The sequence below is a fragment of the Anabrus simplex genome, chromosome 6 (genome assembly GCF_040414725.1).
Source record: "Anabrus simplex isolate iqAnaSimp1 chromosome 6, ASM4041472v1, whole genome shotgun sequence".
Classification (NCBI taxonomy): domain Eukaryota; kingdom Metazoa; phylum Arthropoda; class Insecta; order Orthoptera; family Tettigoniidae; genus Anabrus; species Anabrus simplex.
Genome location: NC_090270.1, coordinates 75160474 through 75175384, shown reverse-complemented (window position 1 = coordinate 75175384; position 14911 = coordinate 75160474). Strand labels below are relative to the sequence as shown.

Here is a 14911-nt window from a genome sequence, read left to right as displayed (position 1 = left end):
TTGAATAGGTGGATCTATGAAGACCTCAATTATTGTTTACGAAGTATCTAGAAAATTGTTATATGCATTTTTGAACAGGGTGTGTTGCCTTTTGTTGGTTATGTGTTCTAGAAGGCATTTTCTAACTATTCTGGAAATGGAAGATTCGCAAACGTGCGTATTCGAGAAACTTGTTTAAAGTTCGCGACTGAAAGTAGGAGTTGTGATTGGTGAACCTAGGTGAGATAGGCGGACTCATGCATTCTGATTGGCTACTCCAAGGCCAGGGTTTACCCTTATATAGAGTGCGAGGCAGCATTTTACCTTGTCTTGTCTTGGCCTGGTCTGCCTTAGTCTGTCTTGGTCCGTTTGAAGTTTTACGTCATGTGCGACGCCTTGCTACCGGGATGGGCCACCTTCAGGTAAGCATTGTTGAATTCCATTCTGGCTAAAATTTCCGTAATGTCCGGTTGCTATTTCGTATAGGAGTCTGCCCTAGCCTAACCTAGTTTCGCCAAATTAATTATTTATGACGCCTTAGCTTTTCAGCTGGGCATTCCCATTTCTGGTTTCACGAAATATGTAGATTGTAGTTTAATATATTTACCTTGCGGTTTGCCTCTGGTAGTTCAGTGTCACTTGATGTACGCTAAGAGTTTTGGAGAGTACGTTTACTTCACTGTAAATTACAACTGAATTGGTAACTAGATGTATAGCTGGTTTTAAATTTTGAACTTGTAGAAAGGTATTATCAAAGAACCTCTAAGTTATGTGTATAACAGAGATTATAGTTCGTAAGTTGCAAGTTTGCGGATTTTGTTCGGGAAGTTTTGGTAAGATCCATTTGTAAACAATATTTTTCAAATTTAAGGATCTCGGTTGCTTATTTCGGAATTTGCAATCTAAGCCATGTCCATGCCCTCGGTAGGCCTAGCTCCTTGCACCTTCCTGGTTTATTGTCCACTAGTTGGCCCTACTGATATTTACGTATGTTGTTGCCGTGGAGATCGCGTAGTTTCAGCTAATGTTTCGCTGAGTGTGTAGTGGTTTCTGATATTGTGTAGTTGCTCTTACCTTCCCCCTCTTTATTGTGTTTAGAGCTTTGTTTTGTGTAACCACTGTAGTAGCGGTTACACGTCGCATTCAAAGACTATTATTCTAAATAGTGTTCTCCCTGGCTCAAAGATTACTCATTAAAAATCTATTATTTTATTACCTCCGATTAACATTTCTCGCATTCCTATTCTCCCATACTGAACTAAAGCTAACTTCAGTTGATTCCCTTAATCACACTTTTTTCTCAATTGTACTTACCCTTGCTGGAATTTCAACATTAAGGTTACCTTTTAGATCCGTCATCTATTTTATGCTTTAACGCTGTAAGTTAATGAAACTAATAGCCTTCAAAGCTATAAATATCGTCGCCATAAGACCTATCTGTGTCGGTGCGACGTAAAGCCCCTAGCAAAAAAAAAAAAAAAAAAAGCTATAAATAAAGACAGAAAATTTTTAAGCCTTAATAGTTATTTCTACTCCTTTAGAATTGCAGTCTAACGTCATTATTGACTATAAAGCCTGACGTCGTCTTCACTGTCATGCACTGCCGTCAAGAGCATTCGAGATGACCTCTTATTAAAATTTTAAAAATTGTTTCATTCCCAACTACAGAGTACAAACAATGAGAATCTATTTGCAAATGATTTCTGGAGACAGTCTCTATTATTCCCAGTTGGTGTATATGTAGCAGAAGCCATCCCTTCTGAATAAAAACATGCTGTAGAAAGCGTGCCACCCCACCACCTGACGTATGTTTTGAGTTGTACTTCCGAATGTCATTTATACAGAGTGGAAGCATTCTTTGCATAACTGCGGCTGTTGAAAGCCAGACCTTTATTTTTAAGTATATTTCATGCTTGTTCTCTATATTTATCACATCAGAATTTACCTAAACAGCTGTAAGCTGTAAGATAAGAAAGACTGCATTGTCTAGGTTAGATATGCTATCAAGTGCCCAGATGGAAAGAACAAAAATATGTAACAGGAAACTTGCCGCATTTATGGATATCTACAGGTGTGGCAGTAATGTGTTTTATTGTCATACTGTTTAATTTCGTACATTCGTTGTCTTAATATTTTCAATTAACGCATGGTAATAGGTTTTGTTTGGCATCTCCGAAAATCGTAAAAGCAGTTGGTGGAGACGTAAAAATCAATAACATTATTAAGGTATAATCCCGAATACCACCTGCCACAAATAAGACCCGCACCCTTAATCTGAGACGGCAAAATACGGAAAAAATAAAAAATCAAATAACTTACATACCTATTTAATGTTCTTCAAATATACCACAAATACAAATTCAAATAGCTTACAATTAATAAAATCATCACAAAAATCATAAATAAAATTGGTCCAACACTCAGATAATTCACAATTCACTGTCGTCATCTGAAGTTTCACCATAGGAACTTTTGTCGCTGGCATCTTTCCACAAATAGTCATCCTCACTACAGTCCACTGAATTTGAAATTCCACATTTCTTAAAGCTTGTGGACACTAGCTCGTTGGGAATGCGCGCCCATGCAGTCTTGATCCAGCTGCATATTAGTCCCACTTGAGGCCTCTTCACTCGTCCGGTTGGTGTAACCGCGTGATCACCATCAGACATCCATGGTGTACAACTGTTTCATTGCAGTTTTGAAAGGCCGGTTCGCGCACACATCCGATGGCTGTAGAACAGAAGTGAGTCCTCCGGGAATTATCGCAAGATTGGTTTTTCTCTTCCTTATCGTATCTTTTACAGCGTCAGTTGTGTGTCCTCAGTAACTCTCCAAAACAAGCATGTTTTGTTTTTGTAACGAAGCTCCTGGGCGACGTTGCCAAACGCACTTCACCCAGTCCTCAACTAACGCACTGTCCATCTAGCCGGACTTGTGTTGCTGGACGGCAAGTTTCTTTTCGGAAGTGTTTTCCTTTTCAGAACCACACATATGGAGGGAGTTTGGTTTCATCCGCTAATACGCACAACATTACCGTGCATCGTTGCTTTTTGTTACCACCTGTTCTGATGGTTACACTTTTAGAACCCTTCGTATCCACTGTATTTTCCAACGGCATTTCAAAATACACAGGTGTCTGGTCAGCATTCCCAATTTGCGACAGCAAATAAGAATTTTGCTTCCGCGTAATGTGATGCTGAAAGGCTGTTAATTTTTCTTCATACGCCCCAGGGAGACGTTGTGAAATAGACGTACGTCTCCAAATGCACAATCCCTTTCTCCGATAAAAGTATCGGATCCATCTGCGGCTTGCAGTAAAACCCAGTGTTTTGAGTTCTTTTGAGATCTCTAGTGCTTTCAATTGACACATTTCACTAGAAACCCATATCCTAACTCACGTTTTTCTATCACAAATTTGTGGAGTCGTTCTTCAACTTCCAGAAATTCCCCCACCCCCACCCCCCGAGGAACGCTCTGCGATCGCCATTACTTTTTAGAAGTTTTTCCTTCTTCCGCCAATCACAAATACACGATTCATCAATATCGTACTTTCTGCCAATGGCACGATTTCCGTATATTTCAGCTTTGCTTAAAACTTTTAAGTTTCTCACGCACAGTAAATGACCGCAGACGCCGTTCTGAATCCATCGCTTACTATCGAGACAGCACTTTCACGGGACAGATACGGAACTCGAATGTGAGCGAGGTAGACTTTCGTAACCAACAGTCTTGACTCTCACAAAGTACGATATCCCGCGAGATCAGCTATTCGCGCACCCTGCATGCCAGCAACACTTGTGAAACAAATGAGGATCGAGCATCCGCAGCAGTGGCTTTCATATTTACCGCATATTTACCCATATTCTTTGATTTACCGTATTTCATTACCTTACATTTCGCGTTTACATGCCACTGTAACCGTATTGAGAAAAAAATCGATCTCGTTTTCTAGAACGCAACTAAAACACAATAAGACCTGAATGCCCGTTTACGTATGGTATATCGAGTACACGTAGTAAATATTTACGAGAATGAACGGCTTGAAAACGACCCGCACCCAAGATTTAGAACCAATATTTTGGGGAAAAAGGTGCGGGCAGTATTTGGAATTATACAGTATTATTATTATTATTATTATTATTATTATTATTATTATTATTATTATTATTATTATTATTATTATTATTATTTGACAGGTACATTGGCGAGTAAAACAACTGTTATGACTGGACTGTTTTTTATCAAGTTTTAAACTTACTTCTCTCCAAAAATTACCTACATTGGACCGAGTTACGAAATATTAAACGATCACTTACTTACTGATCTTGCCTGCTATATTAACAGCAACAACCATGGGACCTTGACGCGTGTTTTCATGCGCGGATCGTACGGACAACACTATTCACAAATTTGTGTGATGCAATCGGAGCTGCAATAAGGCTTGTAGCCGCACTGAAGTGGAATCGTTCTTTTCTGATGAAATACGTTGGGGGGGGGGGGTCTTGTATGCAAGATTAATTTTTTCATTTCCTTTGTCTCGAAAAGCCAAGGGGGTCTAATACACGAGTAAATACGGAGGTGTTTCTTTGTGAAAAAAATAAGGATACTGATGTGATGAGTCATTTATTTCAACATTTATTTGAGTACTAAAATTAAAGTAAAAAGAATAGCTTGCAAGATTGAGGTCAGAGATATGAAATGGCAAATGCTTTTCTGTTGTAACCTTGAGTGTGACAAGTATATTCTGTTGATTGATTCCTAACTTAAAAAGAAATCAGTTATTAACTATCCTTTTCCTTTTAACAAATTACTGAGACTTTTCCCCTTATTTTTAGGATATATATTTCCTTTAGAAAGGATTGAGACTATTATTTGGGTGTAAGTTGGAGATTAATTCAGAATTTATTATTATTATTGTTATTATTATTATTATTATTATTATTATTATTATTATTATTATTATTATTATATATACTGCGAATGAGCCCATTAGGACTACGCAAAGTACTTAGAGACAGGCATTTGCCTTTCTTTGTGCCCACACTTCCTTCATTCGTTTGCTGTGTGCTTCTTTTCTCTCTTAAGACCATGTTGTTCCGGTCTTCTTTGATTTTTCCTCTTGGTCAACTTGCCACTTATGAACTTTGGTTCTGAAGATAACCCGGCTTTGGATGTCTTCAGGTGTAATTCCTGCCAGTTTGAGATCTGTTTTAATTTCGCCAATCCATTTTATTATGTCCGTTTTAGCTTTACTTCGGTTTTCATAAAATTCAACTATTTGCTTGGTAAGTCTATCTGGGTTCATCCTTTTTATATGTCCAAAGAATCTTAATCTGCGTTTTCTGATGTTGCTGTGAATGTTAGAAAATTGTTTGATTTCCTGTTTCCCTCTAAGGCGGTACTGTTCATCTACGAGTTTTGGGCCAAAAATTTTTCTAATGATCTTGCGTTCCTTTTTCTGAAAATTTTCTAGATCAGTTTTCCTGTTCAAAATTAGTGTCTCTGATCCATAGAGGCATTCTGGTTTAATAACTGTATTATAGTGTCTTAGTTTAGCATGCTTGGAGAGACACTTTTTGTTACAGATATATATATTTTTTATTTTTTTTTTTTTGCTAGGGGCTTTACGTCGCACCGACACAGATAGGTCTTATGGCGACGATGGGACAGGAAAGGCCTAGGAGTTGGAAGGAAGCGGCCGTGGCCTTAATTAAGGTACAGCCCCAGCATTTGCCTGGTGTGAAAATGGGAAACCACGGAAAACCATTTTCAGGGCTGCCGATAGTGGGATTCGAACCTACTATCTCCCGGATGCAAGCTCACAGCCGCGCGCCTCTACGCGCACGGCCAACTCGCCCGGTATATATATAGATATTTTGGGTGAGTCTATACGCAGTTTCCATTTTTTGGCATCTAACTTCATTGGCTTTTGTTTCCATTCCATTCTCCTGAATTATTTCACCGAGATATTTGAATTGCTGGACCCGTTTTATTTTGCCATATTTTGTCTCCATGAATTTAGGGGCTTCTTTGCTGCAGGTCATGTATTCAGTTTTTCAAACGATATTTGGAGGCCGACTTTTTCTGCTGTTTCTTTCAGGAGTTCGAACTGGTTTATGGCTATTGAAACGTCACGAGTTAAGATTGCCAGATCGTCCGCAAATGCCAGGCAGTCTACTGCTAATTTGCCCCTACCAAGAGTGATTGGTTGGTCAATCTTGAGGGCAGACTTCTGTTTGCGCCATTCCTGTATTACCTTTTCAAGGACGCAGTTGAAGAGTAGTGGAGAGAGCCCATCTCCCTGTCTTACTCCTGTTTTGATCGGAAAAGGATCTGAGATTTCCCCCATGAATTTAACCTTAGATTTTGTGTCTGTCAATGTCTCTTTTACAATTGCGAGTGTTTTCCGGTCTAGACCCTGTTCTTTTAATATCTGATAGTGTGATTGACGATCAACTGAATCATAGGCCTTTTTGAAACCAACAAATCAATACTGCAAATGCAACTGCTGTCATTTCGTGCCTCAAGTATTCACATTCATAATCATGCCTGTATATTCACAGTCATAACACAGATTTGAATAAACTCTGATTACAAAAAGCATTTGAGTTCCTTCACTCGCCTCTTTCAAGAGATACTGCAGTGGTCTCTCCCGTCAAGTCAACTCAAGTCCAAAGTAGAGTTGGTAGAGTTTCCCAATCCTAGTTGAGTTGGTGTAGTATTTAACTCATCACATTGTTAACAGCGAGAAGTAATAAAATGGAAAGGGGCAAAAGATCCACATGGGTCGACACCCCAAACAAATAGCATATTAAAAAAAAGAAAAAATGGAAAAAATATACTTACTTCTGCATAACAACATCTTGATATATGATGGTTTCAGACATGAGGAAAGTCTTGAGATTCAACAAATAAATGTTGCCTCCCTCCGTGCCCAACAAGAGATGTTCTCCAGCAGATTCCAGGCATACGGCTGATATCTTCTTCAGTCTGTTCCCAAATAAAATTACACAAATTTTAGTAATGGGGTTAGATCACTAAAATTAAAGTACTGCTTTGCTTTTGGTATTATTAAAACTGTTCTGTTCATAAAAAGAAACACTTTAAAATGTTCTATTAAGAAGCACGAAACTGTAACCTGAACACACCACAGTTGAAACCACTTATTTATCCTTTTTCTGCACACGCTCTCAGACACCTTATACCCAGGTTTCATCCAATTAATGACCAAAAAATGTACAAAATATTACAAAAATTTCAATACCATGCAAAATATTCAGCAGACTAAAATCAAATGTTGAACACTTCAAGAAAATATGCTACTACATATCTGTCTTGCTAAAGAGTCCTCTGTTGAAGATTTTCGACCTCTACCTATCTTTCTTGGTCGTCAAGTCCAATTTCTCGGTTATCATTTTCATTAACTTAATAATTTTTTTTTTTTTTTTTTTTTTGCTAGGGGCTTTACGTCGCACCGACACAGATAGGTCTTATGGCGACGATGGGACAGGAAAGGACAAGGAGTTGGAAGGAAGCGGCCGTGGCCTTAATTAAGGTACAGCCCCAGCATTTGCCTGGTGTAAAAATGGGAAACCACGGAAAACCATTTTCAGGGCTGCCGATAGTGGGATTCGAACCTACTATCTCCCGGATGCAAGCTCACAGCCGCGCGCCTCTACGCGCACGGCCAACTCGCCCGGTAACTTAATTATTATCACCGATATTAGTTTCAGTAACAACTTCTTCGTTCACTACAATTTCACTTCCACCCATACTTTCATCGTTTATGCTAAGCTCGCTTTCAATATCTACCCTACTCAAGGCAGCCATGATCAAAACATTAACAATTGACTGCAATTTTTATTTTCATTCTTCTTCTGTTTCCTAAGCCTTCTAGATTCTACAACGTGTTCGTACAAGCATCACAGAAACTAAAACTTCATAAAGTTGAAAGAAAGATCTCTAGATGGCAGGCAACATTAATTACTATCGTCAAGCAACTTCAGGTGCTTAGGACCAGAACAGAATTGGGCAAGATGGACGCTTTCAGGCTCAAGGGCCAAGAAAAGGTAAAGAAACTAAATCCCTGATGACATTTCCTAGCAGTGAGAATCATTCAACAATTTTAAAAATAACTACAGTAATCACCAACTAACAAATATCGTAATATATTTTGAAGGTAAAAGGAGAAAAGGTACTTTACAAGGCAAAACAATGTGATCATCAGCCCCTCATAACAATTTTTTTTAAATAGACAAATCAAATAAGGGCAATGTGTGTGTGTGTGTGTGTGTGTGTGTGTGTGTGTGTGTGTGTGCGCGCGTGTGTGTGTGCGTGTGTGTGTGTGTTTTTTTTTTTCTCTGTCAGACAGATCCAGTCACTCAGTGAGAAGTGGACCACAGTGAGATCATCTCCAAACACATGGAGGGAAATTTCTCTCTTTAACAAATGATAGTGCCTAATGATGACCTATCCTCAACCTACACAAAACTACAGCCTCTCCATGGGGATATGAAATAAAACTGTACACTGTAGTTGTTCTATTAAATCCAGAACCAGAACAGAAACGCGTAAGACGGACGCTTCCAGGCTTAAAGGCCAAGAAAAGGATGGCTGTGGGAAGGTGTCTGGTGTCTGAAAACAATGCTATCTTACGTAAAGTATAGTAAACTTAACAGAAGAGACCCTGGTCCTACATGGCACAGATTTGGTACCCTGTTGCATAAAAATGCATTTGCTTGTAGTAAACGCAAAGAATAATGCCACTTGGAATTCAGACGCCTTGGAAGTTAAGTAAGGTTTACGATTTAAATCCGGCCACTACACTGGGGTTCAAGGCTCGAGCAACTACCGATAAACTGTAAATTTTGCTGGTGAAATTTAAGCACAACTAGTCCATGGAAGACTGCAGATGCAAGATTTGGAGTGATAGATTATGCTATACCATTTGGCAATCAGATGGGAGATATGAGTGTGACAAATGTCAGGCAAACAATACATGCCAGCTTGTAAAATGCCCACAGTGAAATTTGACAGATGCAGGTAGACAGTCTGGGGGTGTTTTTCAAGAAACTTTGTCCTTTCATAATACTACACAGCAAATTAAAAGTAGATGGAAATAAGAAAATTTTGACCAGCTGTGAGTTGCCCTAATTTAGAAAAACCGTTCGGAGATGATTCTTGTGTCTTCCAGCATTATAATGCTCCATTAAGCGGGGTCTGCTCACATGTGGGTGTGGACAATAAGGTTCCCGAAATGGCCTAGCCTGGCCAGCCCAGAGCCCCAACCTCCATCACATCAAATACCTCTGGGATGTCCACTTTGCTCCCGACCCCAACAACCAAGATCACTAACTCCACTTGCGACAATGCTGGACGAAAAATGGTTTGTCATTCACCTGGAGAAGTTCTGAAAGCTGGTAGATGGTCTTGCCCACACAGTTCAAGTAGTAATAAAGGCCAAGTGTGGGCCTATCCTGTATCACTGGGCTGTATATCAGAGGAACACTTAGAGGACACTTTCAAGAAGCTGTCCACATATTTCTGATAGTGTATTTTAGGTCACTGATAAATCTTTTCTTTAAGACAGACCATGATGATAAACAATAACGAGTAAATACCCATAAGGACATGCAGTTACTATCACTTCATCCCATCTCCATCCATAAGCATATCGACGGTGCGCATGCAAAACCTCGTAACCCACAAAAATGCCAAATTGAGATTTTAGCAGAAATATTTTTTGTGTTTGTTACCTCTCTCTCCTGCAAAATAATGTAAGCCACTGAAGACTCTGAAGCATTAATTTTCTGGTATAACACAAGCCACCTGCAAACTTGCATCTTAATACATGCAATACAATTCCTTGTATCCGAATGAGTGTGGGTTACGAGCTATCTTCGATCAAGATTTGCCGCGCTCAAGTAAGAAGATCTCAACAAAACCTTGCAACCATTATTGCCGCAAATAGTGATTATCTGATTTACTAAGTGGAGTGTTCATTTTTAATGTGTTCCTGTACATTCTGTGGAATTTCTACTTAAAGAGAGATGTGCAAAGGCTTGTGTTTAACAAGGTAAGAACGTACGTCGTCTCGTTTTACTAGAATGTACAGTATTGAAGCATTAGAGAAATAAATAACATCTATCATCTTACAAACCATTATTCTTGTCATTATTCCATATTGAAAACAGCTATATCACTAAGTTTACACAAGGAGTAATTTAAATATCACCTATTCAATACAATTTATTCCATTATTGTATGGTCAAATGCATCTTTTTTTTTTTTGCCATTGGCTTTACGTTGCACCGACACAGATAGGTCTTATGGCGACGATGGGACAGTAAAGGGCTAGGACTGGGAAGGAAGCGGCCGTGGCCTTAAGTAAGGTACAGCCACAGCATTTGCCTGGTGTGAAAATGGGAAACCACGGAAAACTATCTTCAGGGCTGCCGACAGTGGGGTTCAAACCCACTATCCCCCGAATACTGGATACTGGCCGCACTTAAGCGACTGCAGCTATCGAGCTCGGTAAATGCATTTCTATGCTCATCTGTCATTCCATGCAGCGAGTTAGTTAAGTATTGAAATAGAAGTGCGTGTTTAGAACACTGTGAGATTATTCTCACGATTATGATGTTTGTCTGTTAGCTCTAATGTCAAAGTATCATAAGTTATTCCTTGTGCTTATTCAATATGAGTGCAGTTTTTAATTTTGGTGTATTTAATGTTCTACTTCTAGATGCCGATTGATACTGTAATCTCAATACGGATTCAGATGAATGGCCTAGTGATTGTACAGTTAGTGACAAAGAAACTGAACAGCTACATCAAAAGTTTTGTGAACAAAATCTATATTTTAAGAATAAATGCAGGAAATTAGACAAGGTTCCACTCAATCAGCCACTAGACGCCGAGAAGAAATCTCCATTAAAACCGCGTGTGGAAGAGGGAGAATTTAATGAACCTATAGAATTATCTCCTGAATAACAATCAACCCCAGTTGAAAAATGTGTGCTTATTGAGACTGATTCTTTAATAAATGTTACTGCTGAAACTTCAAATGGAAACAGGCTTTCAGTTAGTAATGATAATAACAAAATTATTCCAAGGGCTTTGGGCAAGAGGGAGAAGAACAGAAAACTACAGATGCAGGGTCCGCCCTATGTTGAGTTTACTTACCCCCGGGGATGTAAAAATGTTGTCCATAATGTTAACATGCCTGAGTGGGAAACTGTAGAAATCACCAAGCAAACAATGTGATACAATTTCTGATGAAACTAGGGAACTTATATTTCATAAATTCTGGCTGGATATGACATGGGAACAGAGAAAGGTTTGCGTTGAGAGCAATGTGTGGTGTATTGAACCAAAACGAAGATATACAGAGAGCATCTCCAGAAAAAGTAATACCCTTTTGTATCACCTAACTGATGATAATAAGCTTACTCCGGTGTGCAGAACTATGTTCCTTGCCACTCTTGGGCTGCATGAATTTTCAGTCCTTGACAGGGTGAGAAAGGGTCAGCATGGTATGTGTGATTCAACAAGATTCAAAACCAGGCAAGGAAAAAATCTTTGCTCAAGAGAGGAGATAGAAACAAGATATTAAGTGGTTTTTTTTTATTCTTTGCCCAAATTGCCATCACATTATGCCAGAAGAGAGCTCTTAATTATATACATTATATTTGGAAAAAAATATCACCTCACTCAGCCAGCTCTACAGAATGCACTGCATTGAATGTGAGACATCTGGGGAGAAGCCTGTCAGCAGGAGGAAATTTGTAGCAATGTTTAACGAAAAGAAACTCTCACTTCACAAACTTAAGGAGGACAAATGTAAGGAGTATGTGAAGTACAAAGTTGGAAATTTAAGTGAAGGTGACTGGAAGGAGCATACGATAAGGAAGGACAGAGCACAGCAAGAGAAGGAATTTGACGAAGGAATGGCTAAAGACAACAAAGTGGTGGTCATGGCGATGGATTTGCAGGCTGTAAAAGTTGCACCAAATCTTAAAGCAAGTGCTATGTTTTATAAAACTAAACTTTGCGTCGACAACTTCACTGTCTACAATTTATAGAGCCATCATACCATATGTTACTGGTTTTCTGAAGTAGATGCTGACTTAAGTGCTTCCACATTCGTTACATGCATTATAGATTACCTTCAGATGTACTGCAGTGAATCCAAAGAAATAATTTGGTATAGCGATGGATGCACTTGCCAAAATCGCAACGTTAATTTTGGCAAATGGAATTTTGGATTTTTCAATCAGACTTCAACAACTGTGCTCCAAAAATTCTCAGAGAAATGACATTCACAGATGGAGTGTGATTCTGTGCATAGCTGCATTGAAAGGAAACTGAAAAATCGAGAGATACATCTCGCCAGTGATTACTTCTCAATAACAGAAATCCAGAAGAAAACCCTTCCCTTATGAAGCCAAGTGGACAGACTACTCGAGCTTCCGAGATTTCTCAGTGAAAGCTCACCAAAAGAATAAAAAATTACATTTTTATTGGAAAGGTAATTATTTTTAAATCGCAAGTTCCTTTTTTTTTGGAGTAGTTTCTTTGCGCCTATATATACCGTGCCCATTTTTCAGGTACCACAACATCAGGCCGGGAAAGGACAAGGTCAGGTCACTCAGGTATAGAACCTTTTTTTTTGCTAGCGGCTTTACGTCGCACCGACACAGATAGGTCTTATGGCGACGATGTGATAGGAAAGGCCTAGGAGTTGGAAGGAAGCGGCCGTGGCCTTAATTAAGGTACAGCCCCAGCATTTGCCTGGTGTGAAAATGGGAAACCACGGAAAACCATCTTCAAGGCTGCCGATAGTGGGATTCGAACCTACTATCTCCCGGATGCAAGCTCACAGCCGCGCGCCTCTACGCGCACGGCCAACTCGCCCGGTATAGAACCTTTAGATGAAATATGTTACAAGCTCAGTTTTGAAGACGACTGGACTATTCTTCCCCAAAGAATTACATCGGTGGAGAAGTGTGAATATCCCCTCCTTCAGGAAGGAAGGAAGAAGACACTGCCCAGAAACTATAGCACCACCAGGAGATAAATACAGTCCCTCCAAAGGACTGTCATCGTTACTATGACTCACTACCTCATGAAACCAATTAAAAGTCATTAAAAGAAGAGCTTTTACATTGAAGTCAGTAACATAGAAAGCTTTTCAGTGGAAGACACTAATAATTGGTAAGTGGTAAGTGGTGTTAATAATGCCACAAGACTTGAGAAAAAAGATATTGCATTTTACTTTGTTTCACAGCACTTTGTTGCGTTGTTTAGAATTATGGTATATAAATGCATTTTGGCATTGTAAATATTAGTAGTAACACTTATCGTCGGCTTACTTCTAAAACCTCGTAAGTCCGATTTTTCATGATTTTTAGGTTTGGAGCGCATTATATGGATTTATGCGTGCTCTTTCTGCTGGATAAAACCTTGTAAATCTTTCTCAAATTTTTAAAGAGTTATTTAAAATAAATTAAACCTCGTATCATTCTCGACCTTAGAATGTTACTATAAAACCTTGTAAGCCTCCTGGTGTGACATACGTGTTTTTATATCTCGGGCGATGGCATGAAGTTACCTAAGACCACATAACTCTGCTCTTAATAGAGCTGCCCGTTTGTCCGCCACTTCTAACAATGAATTAAACAACAGTCGACCTCTGTTGTACTCGCAGGAATGGTAGGTAAACGACTGTTGAATCAACTCAAATAGTACCATGCTAAGATTAGTGTGGTGTTACAATACACGCAAAGTATTAACTGATGAGTTGCTTTTAGTGCCTATTGCTAGAAAAGCTATGTAATGTCAGTGATTATTCTGTGAATGTGAGCTGTCGTTCGCCACCTGCATTTCCATGTATACGGTAAGTACCTATCTATAACTAAGGTGCCCGTGGAAAACTGTAAAGCAGTCAGATGGTCAAAGAAATAATTTAACATATCTTTCATAAATCAGCGGTGTTCTCTAGGCACTCTCATACGGATAATTTTCTTCGAGTCGGCTGTAAACATTGAAGTTAAGGAACCCGTGGTACGTCCGAGAAGAATAGGACCAGAACGTCATCTGAAGAACAAAAGTGAGAGCGCAGAACACAAATCTCATTTGGTTGCGTTCTTCAACGAGATTCCGAAGTTAGAATCACACTACTGCCGAGCAACTACATCAAAAAAATACCTTGAACCCATATGGACTTCAAAAGCTGCCCTGCATAGAGGATATCAGCTTTACTGTGAAAGGCTGAATGTTCAAGCTTTGTCAATAAAGACATTTCATGAGGTATTTGATGAAATGAATCTAGGTCTCTTTTGTCCCAAGAAAGACAGATGTGATATGTGCTGTAGCTACGAAGCAGGAAATGTGTCAGAAGAGGACTATATAACACACAGGCTCAAAAAGAAATCGGCCAGAGAGGAAAAGGCCTTCGATAAGGACAATGCCAAGCATGTGTTCACTGTGGATTTGCAGTCTGTTTTACTCTGCCCGTATCTACAAGCATCAGCCATCTATTACAAAATGAAGCTCAAGGTACATAACTTAACGGTGTACGATCTCAAGACTCAAGAAGGATACTGCTACTTATGGCATGAAGGTGAAGGAGGACTAACTGCAAATGACTTTGCGAGCATCATGTGTGGCTTCATACTGAAAAATGTTGCTTATGAATCAGGAGATGAGATCATAATTTACAGCGATGGCCGTGGCTACCAAAACAGAAATAGTATACTGGCAAATGCGTTTCTGTTATTAGCTAAAGAAAAGAACATCACCATCACTCAGAAGTTTCTCGCTAAAGGACATACACAAATGGAGTGTGATTCAATGCACTCTACAATAGAAAGAAAACTGAGGAATAAAGAAGTCTACATGCCTGTGGAATATCTGTCAGCATGTAAGTCTG

The 14911-nt window shown here is 39.2% G+C and overlaps 1 protein-coding gene across 1 annotated transcript in view; it reads right to left on the bottom strand.

Moving 5' to 3' along the window:
* Window positions 1-14911, bottom strand: part of l(2)gl (LLGL domain-containing protein l(2)gl) — a 452154-nt gene that overhangs the window by 368241 nt on the left and 69002 nt on the right. The window contains exon 6 of the mRNA XM_068228315.1: window positions 6826-6969. Coding sequence (XP_068084416.1) covers window positions 6826-6969 — 144 coding nt within the window. The remainder of the gene's footprint in view (window positions 1-6825; window positions 6970-14911) is intronic.